At 47.8% G+C, this 13,737-nt stretch overlaps 1 protein-coding gene across 1 annotated transcript; it reads left to right on the top strand.

The window, feature by feature from the left end:
* Nucleotides 1-509: 509 nt before the first annotated feature.
* On the top strand, nucleotides 510-10,438 carry DES (desmin). The gene is made up of 9 exons (XM_027873739.1): nucleotides 510-1,160; nucleotides 4,075-4,135; nucleotides 4,272-4,367; nucleotides 4,520-4,681; nucleotides 4,897-5,022; nucleotides 5,300-5,520; nucleotides 8,020-8,063; nucleotides 9,120-9,202; nucleotides 9,468-10,438. The coding sequence occupies exons 1-9, from the start codon at nucleotides 577-579 to the stop codon at nucleotides 9,507-9,509; spliced, it is 1,419 nt and encodes a 472-aa protein (XP_027729540.1). The 5' UTR covers nucleotides 510-576; the 3' UTR covers nucleotides 9,510-10,438.
* The last annotated feature ends 3,299 nt before the right edge of the window (nucleotides 10,439-13,737 follow it).

Genomic DNA, 13,737 nt, shown 5'->3' with positions numbered 1-13,737 from the left:
TGAAACCCAGAACCAGGGCTGAGGTGTTTATTCCTCTCACCATCGTGAGTGGATCACTACCCCTTCCTTCTACTCTCCTTTCCTCTGAAAGAAGGGCGCTATAGGAAGAGAGAACTGGCCTGTGATGAAGCTCAGAATCAAGACCGGGGTGTTTATGTGTGTCTCGGCATGATGGATGGCTCACTATTTGTCTCTACCCTTTCCTTTCTGTAATGGAGAAGGCTAGCTTCCCCAGAGAATGTGGGGCTGAGCCTAGACTTTGTTCCACTTTGGTTTCCCCTTCCATGACACCCCCTCCGCATTTTGTTCAGCCTGGGGTCCCTGCCTCTGCCCTGGAGGAGGCCTCAATGTTCGGGTCTGGATCCCTGCCCCCGCCTTGCTTTGCCTTGCCTTCCCTCCCCCCACTTAGGGGCCAGGGAACTTTTCTGGCAGGACAGTGGGATCCTGCAGCTGTCAGGAGGAGGGGCGGGTAGGGGGTTGATGTCAGGAGGGATACAAATAGCCGCCTCTGCGAGGGGCCCCGTCTCCCCCTCACCACATCCTCACTCCAGCTGTCCAGCCGGCCTGCCAACCACCATGAGCCAGTCCTACTCCTCCAGCCAGCGCGTGTCCTCCTACCGGCGCACCTTTGGGGGGGGCCCAAGCTTCTCTCTGGGCTCCCCTCTGAGCTCGCCCTCCTTCCCTAGGGCGGCCTTCGGCTCCAAGGGTTCCACCAGTTCCGTGTCCTCCCGTGTGTACCAGGTGTCCCGCAGCTCTGGGGGAGCCGGAGGCTTGGGGGCATTCCGCAGCAGCCGCCTGGGGATCCCCCGAACCACCGCTGCCTCTTCCTACGGGGCGGGCGAGCTGCTGGACTTCAACTTGGCCGATGCCGTGAACCAGGAGTTCCTGACCACCCGCACCAATGAGAAAGTGGAACTGCAAGAGCTCAATGACCGCTTCGCCAACTACATCGAGAAGGTGCGCTTCTTGGAGCAGCAGAACTCCGTGCTGGCCGCCGAGGTGAACCGGCTCAAGGGCCGGGAGCCCACGCGCATCGCCGAGCTCTACGAAGAGGAGCTCCGCGAGCTGCGGCGCCAGGTGGAGGTGCTCACCAACCAACGCGCCCGAGTGGACGTGGAGCGCGACAACCTGCTGGACGACCTTCAGAAGCTCAAGGCCAGGTGACTGCGCCCCAGCTCCCCCTGTTCCCCTGCCCGGGCCCTGGGCTTTGTCTGAACAGAGAGGGAGGAGAGAGAGGAGTTAGGCTGGGGGGGCGGTGGGAAGAATAGGGATATGAACCTTCTTAGGACAGGGGAGAGTCACCGAACGCTCGGGCTATCCGGGAGCTTGGGAGATGTCTTATTTTATAGAGGGATCGGAGGCCCAGAGAGAGGAAGAGACTTTAGAGTCATAGGATTATAACTTAAGAGCTGGAGAGGAGATCCTCTCTTTCTACCCTTTCACTTTTATAAACGAGTAACCTGATTTACCCAGGGGTTAAGTGATTTGCTCGAACTCCCACAATTATGAAGAGGCACCAGTGGGTTTAGAATCCGGTGCTTCTGATTCCAAATCCTGTCCAATTTCCGCTAGGCCATGTGGTCTCAGCTGTCAAAATATTTTGTCTACACTCAACATTGTGCTAGCTAGGCTCCTGGGACACCTGTCCCTGATTGTCTGGGTTTGGCAGGGAGAGGGTCTTATCTGCTCTAGTGCACTGGAGAGGATGGGGTGGGGGAAGCAGTCGAAGTCAAGAAAAACTTAGATTCTGGGGAATTCTTGTCCTTACCCCCCCCCCCCATTTCCTCCCCAAGCGAAGTACTTAAAGCATTTTCAAAGATTCACAGAATTTTAGAGGTAGAAGGACCCTAGATATCCATGTTGATGGTTGGGGCATGAGGGGGGCAGGGAGTGGGGAAGGAACAGGATGGGGTATGGGCAGGCTGAGGGTAGTTAGACCAAGGATGGAAGGTACTTAGAGTCAATCCCCAGGTCAGTCCCCTCGGAAGGGATTTCGTCTCAGAACAAGGGGTTTACAGAGGTGTTTACAGAGTGAGGGATTGGGGGTGGAGTGGGCTCTTTGGCCCAGGGTCTTTTGCTCCCTAATCACATTCTGCGTCCCAACCTCTGTGACTGGGGAAAGGGAGGAGCCTTCCAGGAGGGACCTCCTCCCAACCACTTTGCCCCTTTAAGGTGAGGTCATTATCAAGCCCAGTGTTGATTAAAAGTGTACTGGTTACTTACCAGTGAATCAGTTTGGGATTGGACTAGTCCCCAGATGAAGGTGTCTCCTCAACAGACTCTCCAGATGTTAGTGGTTAGTGATAGCTAGTCCTATGACTTCTGGGGTGAAATTCTCTTCCTTGGCAGCTTGGTACAGTGGAAAGAATATAGCTGTTGGAATCAAGGTTCAAATTCTAGCTCTACCACTTTAGTAGCTGTATGATCCTGGGCAAGTCATTTAACCTCTTTGAACCTCAGTTTCCACTACTGCAAAATTAGAGGGTGGGAATAGATGACCTCTAATGTCCCTTACAATTCTAAATCAACTCTAAATCGATGATTCTATGATACTAATCCGTAGGGTTCCTCAAGCCTATTTTTGAGTTTTTTCATCCCTCAGGGAACCCAAAGCCAACCTGTTCTGCCAACCTATGTCTCATAGGCTTAGTCAGAGAGATGTTGGGCAGCTGCCACTCAGAATACCATAGGCTATATGATTATATATTTAGAGCTAGGAGGGACCTCAGAGTAACACTCCTTTCAGATCTAATATTCTGTGATTCTCTGAGCAGCTCCCTGGGGGAAGCTAACAGTTGTGCTAAGTCCCAGGAGCCTATATTTCCCCTACCCCCATCCCAGGCACTTTAGAAGGCCTCCAAGCCCCACAAATTCCTCTCTCTTCCTCCCTTCTGGGAAGCTCTGGGCGTCCCAGTAGTAAAACAAGCATTGAATTTGGTGTCAGAAAATTTCTAGAATCACTTTGTCTCTGCAGGCCTCAGGTTTCTCATCTGTAAAATGAGATGTTTAGGGCAAATGGTCTCAAAAGCTATTTACTGCTCTAAATCCTTGAATCCCTGAATCAAACTGTTAGTGCCCTGAGCCCAGGGAAATACATTGAGATTACCCCAGCCTTGAGAGTACAAAGCACAAGGGGCGATACGAAGTGTGTGGGACAGACATTCCCTGGGGTGAGAAGGGAGAAATAAAAAAAGAACTGTGGTCTAAGGAATGGTTTGGGAGGAATATAGGAAGATAGGCTTGCCAAAGTTGTAAGGCAAAGTTGTAATGGTGGGAGTGGGAAGTTTGGGTCTAATAATGGCTCCCTGGTTTCCCATTGGTCCTGTCTCTAACGTCCTCAGCAGTCCAGTTGAATCCTCACTCAACTTGGATCCATCTTTCTCAGCAGGGTGTGAATCCAGTAGGAGGGTCACTCTTTGTACCCTCTCACCTCGAGGACCTCATTTGGGAAGTGTAAAGAGGGGCCTGGTACCCTCGGTCCCTACTTTTGCCCATGCCAGGGCCGAAACTGCATCCTTAAGGGGACAACATAGCATAAGAACACTATATTGGCATCAAGAGATTCCTGGCCCTCACATTGATTAACTTGTAACCTTGGGGCAAAAACTTCCCTGATCTTGTTTTCCAATCTGTAAACTGAGGGAAATGCTTGTATAACCACATATGTGGAGTGGTAAAACAAAAATCACTGGAGAAATATAAACAGTATCATGAGGCAGTTTGGGACAGTGGGAAGGGGACTGTTTTTAGAATTCCCTACTTGTTGGGTCTGTCCTCTCTAGCTATTGGTTCTTGGGCTGGTTATTTACATATTGAGCCTGAGTTTTCTCATCTGTAAAATAGGGATAATAATATTCATACTATCCACAGAGTTCTGAGGAAAGCTCTTTATAAAACTGAAAATGTCATACAAATGTTAGTTATTTTTAGTCTGTCCCCTCCCTGGACAGCTCTTCAGCCTTCTATCCCCATGTTCCTATGCCTGCTGAGCCAGGTTGCTAGGGACTTGAGCCTCTAGCCCCACCCTTTTTGCCCCATCCATCATTCACTTGACTATCTACGTGTTCCATCCAGACTGCAGGAGGAGATCCAGCTGAAGGAAGAAGCTGAGAATAATCTGGCTGCTTTTAGAGCGGTGAGTTGAGTTCCCCTGAGACCCTTCCATCACTGTCCTGTCCCCATGGCCTTGTCTGTCTTCAGATTGATCTTTTCTGGTCACTGTGTCTTGAGCTGTTGTTTTCTCTCTCTTTCCTACCTGACCTCTTGGCCAGGATGTGGATGCAGCCACGCTGGCCCGAATTGACCTGGAACGTAGGATTGAGTCTCTGAATGAGGAAATTGCCTTCCTAAAGAAAGTCCATGAAGAGGTAAGACCTCCTCCCCTTTCCCAGGAGACCACATGCCCAGAATATCCTAGGGATGTTGGAGATTGCACAGTTGGGGGGAAAACAGAGAGTTTGGGGGAAGATTGAGTGGAGTCTATAAACCTGATCTATAACCCATCTTCCAACTCCTGTAGGAGATCCGTGAACTCCAGGCTCAGCTCCAGGAGCAGCAGGTCCAGGTAGAAATGGATGTGTCTAAGCCAGATCTGACTGCCGCACTCAGGGACATCCGGGCCCAGTATGAGACCATTGCTGCCAAGAATATCTCTGAAGCTGAGGAATGGTACAAGTCCAAGGTGGGTTGGTTTGAACCATAGTAACCCTCACACCCAATCTGTTCCATGTCTTCCAAGGTCCCTTCCCAAAGCTTCTGACTTTGAGTGAAGAGGGTAGACAGTAGTCTTCATTCAAGGAGGAGGTGCCCTCTTTTGGCTCTTATTGGATCTTTGCAAACCTCTCTTCCCTCTTCTTGGAGGTTAATGGATACTCTCTGATCTCCAATGTCGCACAGGTATCTGACCTGACTCAGGCAGCCAACAAGAATAATGATGCACTAAGACAAGCCAAGCAGGAGATGATGGAATACCGGCACCAGATCCAGTCTTATACCTGTGAGATTGATGCACTCAAGGGCACTGTGAGTACTAGGAACCTGACTTCTATGACACTAACTAACTGGGTGACCTTGGCTGAGTCTCTTTATCCCCACTGGCCTTCAGCTTCCTCATCTACACAATGAGGATGATATTTTCCCAACCCATCTCATTTGCAAACCTTAAACCACTATAGGTATATGAGTTATTATAATTATGACTCCATGCTACTTTTTCAGCTCCTATGTCCCTTCCATGTCATCCTCGAATGCTGACCTATCTGTTTCTTATCCCATTTCTTCCCTGGCCTTCTGCCCCCAGAATGATTCACTGATGAGGCAGATGAGAGAGCTGGAGGATCGATTTGCTAGTGAGGCAAATGGCTACCAGGATAACATCGCTCGGCTTGAGGAGGAGATCCGGCACCTAAAGGATGAGATGGCCCGGCACCTACGAGAGTATCAAGACCTACTCAATGTCAAGATGGCACTGGATGTGGAAATCGCTACCTACCGAAAGCTACTGGAGGGCGAGGAGAGCAGGTGGGGTAGACCTGGGCCTGCCCTGGGAGTGGAGGGTCAGAGACTGTTCACTGAGCCTATAGGATATGTAGTCTTGCCCAGGAACAGTGGTGGGGGCACTCTCAGTAGCTAGTGAAAGAGATTAACGGCAATGAACATATAGAATCACATGCTGTCAGGGTTGGAAGTGACTTCCCTCGTTCTAGAGAAAAGGAAACAGAAACTCCAAGGATGACTACAAGGGCTGGGAGTGGGGGGAGAAGGAAGGGTTGATTCCAAACAGAATGCAAGCCAGTAAATAGACCTAAGGCCAGGCCAAGGGCGCAAGCAAGCATTCACAAAAATAGCAATTCCGGAAAGGAGAGTGGGGAAGATAGGAACTGAATCTGAAAGTAAAAGGTTGAAAGTGAAGAATGTTCTTCATGGTGCAAGGTCAGGAAAACACCACCAAGTGGAGAAAGCATAAACAATTTGTCTCATAGGAATTAGCTTGGTGCAGGGGCCTTTTATGGGTGTTTCTCACTTCAGCAATGGGCTGGACACTCAATACTGACAGTCTAATGGAAAAGTGGGGAACTTAAAAAATATTTTTTCATGGTAAAATGATATGTAAAATCATAAAGTCCCAAATATTTATAGTTTGCTAAAAAGGCTATGTATACATGCTTATATTATAGAAAGATATAGACATAGATATGAACTTCTATAATAATAACAATATAACATCTTATTTGTTTCTTTGTATGATTTTGATCTCTTTGGATACCTTTTCTATCAAGGTCCACTGATTTGTTCACTGAAATCAGCAGTTGAGGACTATGAAAGTAAAATTTAAAAATAAAATCAATAATGGTAATAATAATGTAGCTAGCATTTATATGACACAAGGTACTGTGCTAAGCACTTTACAATTTTTAACTGATTTGATCACAACAATCCTGGGAGGTAGGTGTCATTATTACCCTCATTTTACAGATGAAGAAATTGAGGCAAACTGAGGTGAAGTGACTTGCCCAAGGTCACACAGCTTATAAATGTTTAAGGTGAAATTTGAACTAGATGTTCCAGACTACAGGAACAATGCTCTATCCACTATGCTGCTAAGTTGCCTTAAGTCTGTTTTTAAAGTGAGAAGTTGGTTATGTGCTTTTAAAATGGGAACATAAAATTCTATTCAACAAATCATTTTATAAAATTAGGACCAGTTAAAGGATAGAAGATAGAGAGGTTAGATAGAGAAGAGAGGGAGAGAAAAGTGAAATTAACAGTCTGGGGATAATAACTGGAAGAGACACAGGGGGATGGGGCACACATTCAGAAATGAAACAATAGTCTAACAGAAAGACAGAGAAAGAGGGGAAGAGATAGAGAGACAGAAGGAGGGAGAGAGAAAGACGAAGGGAGAAAGACAGAGAGACAGAGACAGAGAGAAGGGAGAGAGACAGAGAGATAGAGAAAGACAGAGAGAGATGGAGAGAGACAGAGAGAGAAAGACAGAGACAGAGAAAGAGAGAGAGAGACAGGGAGAGAGAGAGGCAGAGAGAGGGACAGAGACAGAGAGAGATGGAGGGGAAGAGAGAGAGATAGAGGGAGAGAGAGACAGAGACAGAGACAGAGAGACAGACAAAGAGAGACAGAGAGATGGGGAGAGATAGATAGAGAAAGACAGAGGGGAAAAGAGAGAGAGAGAGACAGAGAGATAGAGACAGAGAGAAAGAGACAGACAGAAAGAGATGGAGAGGAAGAGAGAGACAGAGGGAGAGAGACAGAAGGGAAGAGAGAGAGAGAGACAGAGAGATAGAGAGACAGAACCAGAGTCAGAGCCAGAGCCAGGGCCAGAGGCAGAGACAGAGACAGAGACACAGAGAGAGAAACTTTCAATGCTTTTTAAAGACGTTTTTACAACTATAGGCACAAATGGGTAACTAATCTCTCTTAGTACCATGAACCGGATAAAATTAACCTGAGAACTGGTTTTGCTCCACAGACTAGAGTTTCCTCACTTTAGTCTAAGATTCCCATTCTGTTTGTATGTATGTATGCATGTATGTATGTATGTATGTGTAGAAACAGATGGCTGCCATGTTGAGGATATCTGCTGATTTGTGACTGGCAGATGGGTTGAATGTTCATGGGGTCAGGGAATGACCATGGTGATCCCTCCAGGGGTAACAGTTCCCTAGGGCATTTGTTTGTCTGCCTCAATCTACCCTGTAGATCTTTGTTGCTCTTGCCCACAGCTTGGGATTGGCATCCCTTGAGCCATGTCTGACCTGAGCACAACAGGTGGGGAGACCTATGGGCCTGAGTAGTTGGGAGTATAGTGCATTTAGATTACTTCCTAGACCTCACTTTCTTCATTTGTCAAGTGAGGACGTTGGATGGTCTCCAAGGTCCCTTCTAAAGCTTCATGGAGGAAGAGGAGACTGATTCTGGGAGGAGGGAGAGCCAGTGTCATGGGAGAGCTAGGAGAGGGAGAGTTTCCTAATCTATCTTGGACATTTGGTATCTTCTTCTCAGGATCAACCTCCCCATCCAGAGCTTCTCTGCCCTCAACTTCAGAGGTGAGTAAATCAGGGGAGCAGCCCAAGGCTGGGCAGAATGGCCATGCTGGGGCACGGGGTGTGGTGGGAGGTGATAGGGCCACATGTAAGAGACAACAGTGGGAAAGAGAGGGAGGATGGAGCCATGGGGATGGAGATGAAGCACTGAGGGGACTGTATGGACAGGAGCCAAGTGAAGAGAGGAAGATTCTTGGGGTATGGTAAGTAGGAGCAGAGGGAGGTGTGCTAGTGGGGTGGGTATGGAGTGTGGGCCTGACCCTCTTATCCTCTGGTACGCTGGTTTGCTGGTCCTTTCAGTGTGTGATCTAGGAGTGTTAATGAGCTTGTCCAATGCCACAAGCCCTAAAAGGACTGGAGATTTGAAGCAGGATTAGGGCAGGCCTATGAGTAATATAAAATAAATAACACCTCATCTTAGTGAAGCACTTTGTACCTTCCAAATTTCCTTCACCTATGACATCCTACTAGAACCTCCCAACAGCCTGGTGAAGTAAGCAGGGAAGATAGTTTTTCCTGTTCTAGAGATGAGAAGATTGAAGTGCATAAGGACTGAGAAAGTTGCTTAGGTCACACTACTAATTAGTGATTGACGCATGGCTCACTTTCCTTTCAGGGATAGTAAGCTAACTCCCTCTATAGGCTCCCCAAGGGAATGTGGAAGGGTCGGGCTTCCGGGATGGGTGCAGGTCCTTGGAGTTCAAATTTGGCTAGTACCCACAGAGGGGATGAGCTGACTCATTCCCTTGGGGATTCTCCTGACTTTCTGGACCAGCCCAAGCCTGGAGCCACCCTTGGGCACAGTAATTGGTCAGGGTGATGTCTAAGGATCCCATCCACTCCTGAGACCTGAGGCTCATCCAAATGTATCAGATAGTTAGGATTAGGGTATATTTTCCTGATAGATTGGATCTGATCTGGGATGGGTGCTAACAAAGGTTGAGTGGAGTTTGATAGAAGCTGGTTGCAAAAGAGAAGAAGAGGAGATAGGGAGAAGGACCTTGGGGGTATCAAACCTTGGGAATTTGAGTCAAATTGGTTTTGTGTATGATGTTACAGAGACAAGCCCTGAGCAGAGGGGCTCTGAAGTGCATACCAAGAAGACAGTGATGATAAAGACCATTGAGACCCGGGACGGGGAAGTGAGTATGATCCTTGGGGCTCCATCCTCTTCAGCATCAGAAGATGGAGGAGAAGGTGGGAGGGTGAAGAGTATGTTTTATGGGAGGGCAGCTGGGCTTCGTAGAGGCATTGCTCCCAATGCCATGTTGCTTAGGTCTTAGCTGGTCTATTCCTGGGGTCACCTTTGCTGAGGGATTAGAAATGCCAGGAGTGTGGTTAAGCTCAATAAGAGGGATTTGGGGGAGGAGGGAGCAGGAGATAAACTGAGTGGGTTTCTCCCCACAGGTTGTCAGTGAGGCTACGCAGCAGCAACATGAGGTGCTCTAAAGGCAGAGGGGCCAACTGGAGGCACCCCCCACAGCCCAAGACTGCCTCCCATCACATGACACCTTGAAACCAGTTTCCACTGATTCTGAGAACCCTCTGAAGGCTTTCTCCTCACTGCACTGACCAGCCCTCCTCACCAGCCCTTCCTCCCTCACAGCCAGACCCCTGCCAAGTCCTCCCATGGCCCCCCTGCCCAGCCCTGAGTGTCCGCAGTCCCCTATATTGACCTGAAGTCTTGGATGTATTGGAGCCCACAATGAGATGTTTGCCTTACTTTGGCCCCCTGCCCTACACCCCCACACTCCGACTCCTGTGGAGAGAGGCAGCAGCGGCACTATCTGCCCCTCTGATACAGGGGTCTGTCTTGCCCCAGTTAGTGCCCTGGAACAGGACTGGAGTCGGGAGAGGGCAGAGAGCCTTCTTCTCCTTTCCTCCTGCTTCCTTGATCCTCCTAGCTGCCTTCCTGGCCAAGTTCAAGTTTTTAGAGTAGAGCACTCAGGCCTGGAATAATTCACCTCCACCTCATAAATGTCTTTTGACCTTTCTCCTCCCATTAACCCATGGTGAGGAGATAGATTACCCTCAGGAAGCCTGTGATGTGACTGGGGGATTGGACTTCTGCTGGGTGGGTGGTTGGGGGGTAACGGGAAACAGCTCCCAATGTCCTTTCCTTGTTCTCCCACTTCTGCCCTAAGGTGGATCTGGGGAGGGTAGGGGCTGTGAGAGGGAACCCTGAAGGTGCTGGATGTGGGAGCAGGAGATATAGAATGAGAGAGGGTGTGGGAGATGCTGAAGAGGAGAGAAGGGAGAGTCAGAGTGTGGTCCTGGGCTGGTGGGCAGGGGAGGAACCCATCACTCCCTTGTCTCTTCCCTGCCTGGGGCGCCTCCTGGGCAGCGACAATAAAAATAGAGCACATGCCTAACGCAGACTCCCTGTTAGCTTTGCTTTCTCACTGTCTTTCCTCTGGTATCTCCTGGTATTTGGACCATGTGGCATCCCCCAAACTTTTCAAACCCCACATTTAGCAATTTCTTAGATCCTTGGGCATTTTCTTGCTCCGTCTTGACTTCTGTTTGGATCTCTAATGACATCTACTAGCCTTTCCCCTCCCATCCCAATAATCCCCTAACCTCTCCAGGTCAACAAACATTTAATGAGAGCCTTCCATGTGCCAGGCACTGTGTTAAACCCTCAGAATACAAAGAAATGAAAAAATATGGTCCCTGCCCATAAAGAGTTTACATTCAAATGGGGGGAAAACATGCAAATAACTGCCTATAAGATACATACAATATAAATGGAAGGTAATATTGGGAGGGCAGATAAGTGGTACAGTGGATAGAGTGCCAGGCCTGGAGTAAGTTCAAATCTGACCTCAGACACTTACTAGCTGTGTGACCCTGGGCAAGTGATATAACTCTGTTCCCCTCAGTTTCCTTATCTGTAAAACAAGCTGAAGAAAGAAATGGTAAACCACTCTAGTATCTTTGCCAGGAAAACCCCAAATAGGGTCATGAAGAGTCAGACACAACTAAAAAATGAGTTAACAACAATAAGAAGTTAACCATACCGCAGGGAAGGGATGAGTAGGGTGAGAAGAGGAGGAGGAGGACAGAAAAAGTCCTCCTACAGAAGATGATCCTTGAGCTGATTCTTGAAGGAAGCCAGGAAGGGGAGGAGGAAGAGCATTCCAGGCACGAAAACTGGTGTGTGTGTGTGTGTGTGTGTGTATGTGTGGTGTAGAGTTGCTCTGGTAGCATCTGGGTGACCACTAGCTTTTTCTATCCCTTCACCACAGTTTAGTTCCCTTTTCAATTTAGATCAGCCTAGACAAGGACAGGGAAGGAGGGTCTTCAATGAGGGAGAGGTGTGGACAGGGGAAAGTGAAGTCAGTCCAAGGTCTGAGTGTGGCTCACCCCACTACTGGCCACCCAGGATGCTTCTCACCCTCTGCAGAGAGGACTGACCACTTGCAGAAGAGGGGGTAGGGCTGGACAAGAAGTAGAACTTTCTGAGTAGGGAAGGGGAATGTTTCTTATTTTCTTCATACTAGACCTCACACTTGGTGGAGAAAAGGCTCCTGATGAAGAGAAAAGAAGTCTGGATACCAGAGTGGACACAGTTCCACTGAGATAAAATAAGAGAATATTTGTAAAGCACTTAGCATGAAGCCTGGCACATAGATGGTGCTTAATAAATGCTTATTCCATTCCTTTCCTTTCATGGAAGTGGAGTCTGGGGCTAGGTGAATACATTTACTTTGAGCATGTTGGTCAGTTGACCAGCATGTATTGAGTCAGAGGAGGCAAGGAGGTGTTATGTCACAGGTGTTACGAAGGTAGAAATGATAGGCCTTGACAACAGATTGGATATGGGGGAATCAGAGAGAGCGAGGAGTTGAGGGTGGCACCTGGGTTGTGAGCCTGGGTGATTGTGAGCATGATTTTACCATTGACAGTGACAGAGAAGGAAGGAAGATGGGGGCATTGGGGACAAAGTTCATGAGTTCAGTCTTGGACATATTGAATTTAAGATCTTTGGGAAGCTAGATGGTGCAGTGGACAGAGCACCAGTTCTGGAGCGAGGAGGACCTGAGCTCAAATCTGGCCTCAGACACTTGACACTAGGTGTGTGACCCTAGGCAAGTCACTTAATCCCAATTGCCTCACCAAAAAAAAAATAATAACAATGTTCATGGGACTTCCAGTCTGAGGGGTGTGAAAGGCAGTTGGAGATGGGAAACCAGAGGTATAGAGCCAGCCTAGGGCTGACAAATAGATCTGAGAGGCATCTGAACCAAAATGTTAATTGGAACCATGGGAGCTGATATCACTATCAGTGTGTATGTGTGTGTGTGTGTGTGTGTGTGTGTGTGTAACTCCAGGAATCCTTGGAGTTCATGATCTGGTGGGACCTTAACTTCACCAAAGGATCAATATTCCTTCCTTCTCCAGAAAGAATACTATTTTTTTTTTTGGTGAGGCAATCAGGGTTAAGTGACTTGCCCAAGGTCATACAGCTAGTAAGTGTTAAGTGTCTAAGGCTGGATTTGAGCTCAGGTCTTCCTGACTCCAAGGTCAGAGCTCTATTCACTGCACCACCTAGCTGTCCCTAGAAAGAATAATATTGGGGAAAGAGGTTACTTTTGAGTATGATGGTACTAAAAAGGCCTGAAGACAGACAATTAAGTTCAATTAAACAAAGCTTTATTAAGCATCTCCCAAGTGCAAAGTTCTGTGTTAGGTACTGGGGATACTAAGACAAAAAGAAGAACAATGCCTGCTCTCAAGGACCTTATATTCTACTGACTAAACACAGTATGCCCTGTACATGGATAAGTCAATAAAAGGTAACTTAAAGAGCATTGATCACTAAGGGTACCAGAAAAGGTAGTCCTACTTCAATGAAGGAGAGGTGCAGTCAGGCGAAGGTCTGAGTTTAATTACCTTCCATAGGAAGTAGCAACTTGAGTTGGGACTGGAAGGAGCTGAATTCTAAGGGGTAGAGTCTAGAAGGTGGCAAAACAAAAAGGCAGGAGATAGAAAATCAAGTTCAAGAAAGAGCGAATAGGTCATATAGGTGGGATGTAGTGTACACAAAGGAGAGTAAACCACTCAGAAAGACAGGCTGGAGAGAGACTGTGAAGGGCTTTAAATGCTAGGCTCAGGCATTTGTATTTTATTCTAGAGGCAAAGGGGAGTCATTGAGGGGTCAGATATGTGCTTTAGAAAAATTATTTTTTGGGGCAGCTAGGTGACGCAGTGGATAGAGCACCAGCCCTGAAGTCAGGAGGACCTGAGTTCAAATCTGGCCTCAGACTAACCACTTGACACTTACTAGCTGTATGACCTTGGGCAAGTCACTTAACCCCAATTGCCTAAAAAAAAAAAAAGAAAAAGAAAAATTATTTCCAAAGTTGTTTGGAGGTTGGATTAGAGAGGGGAAAGACTGTAAGCAAGGTCATCAATCAGGTCCTATTGCAATAGGCCAGGTGAGAGGTGACAAGGGTATGGATTTAGGGTAGTGACTGTGTGAGTGGAGAGAATGTGGTAGGAAGTGCAGTGGATAGAGTGCTGCTCTGGAGTCAGGAGGACCTGAATTCAAATCTGGCTTTAGACACTAGCCGTGTGACCCTAGGCAAGTCACTTAATCTTGATTGCCTCCAAAGAGAGAGAAAGAGAGAGACAGAGAGAGAGAGACAGAGAGAGAGAGAGAGAGAGAGAGAGA

This window comes from Vombatus ursinus, unplaced genomic scaffold (assembly GCF_900497805.2).
Source record: "Vombatus ursinus unplaced genomic scaffold, bare-nosed wombat genome assembly UNPS02014802.1, whole genome shotgun sequence".
Lineage (NCBI taxonomy): Eukaryota > Metazoa > Chordata > Mammalia > Diprotodontia > Vombatidae > Vombatus > Vombatus ursinus.
This window is presented reverse-complemented; position numbering and strand designations above follow the sequence as displayed.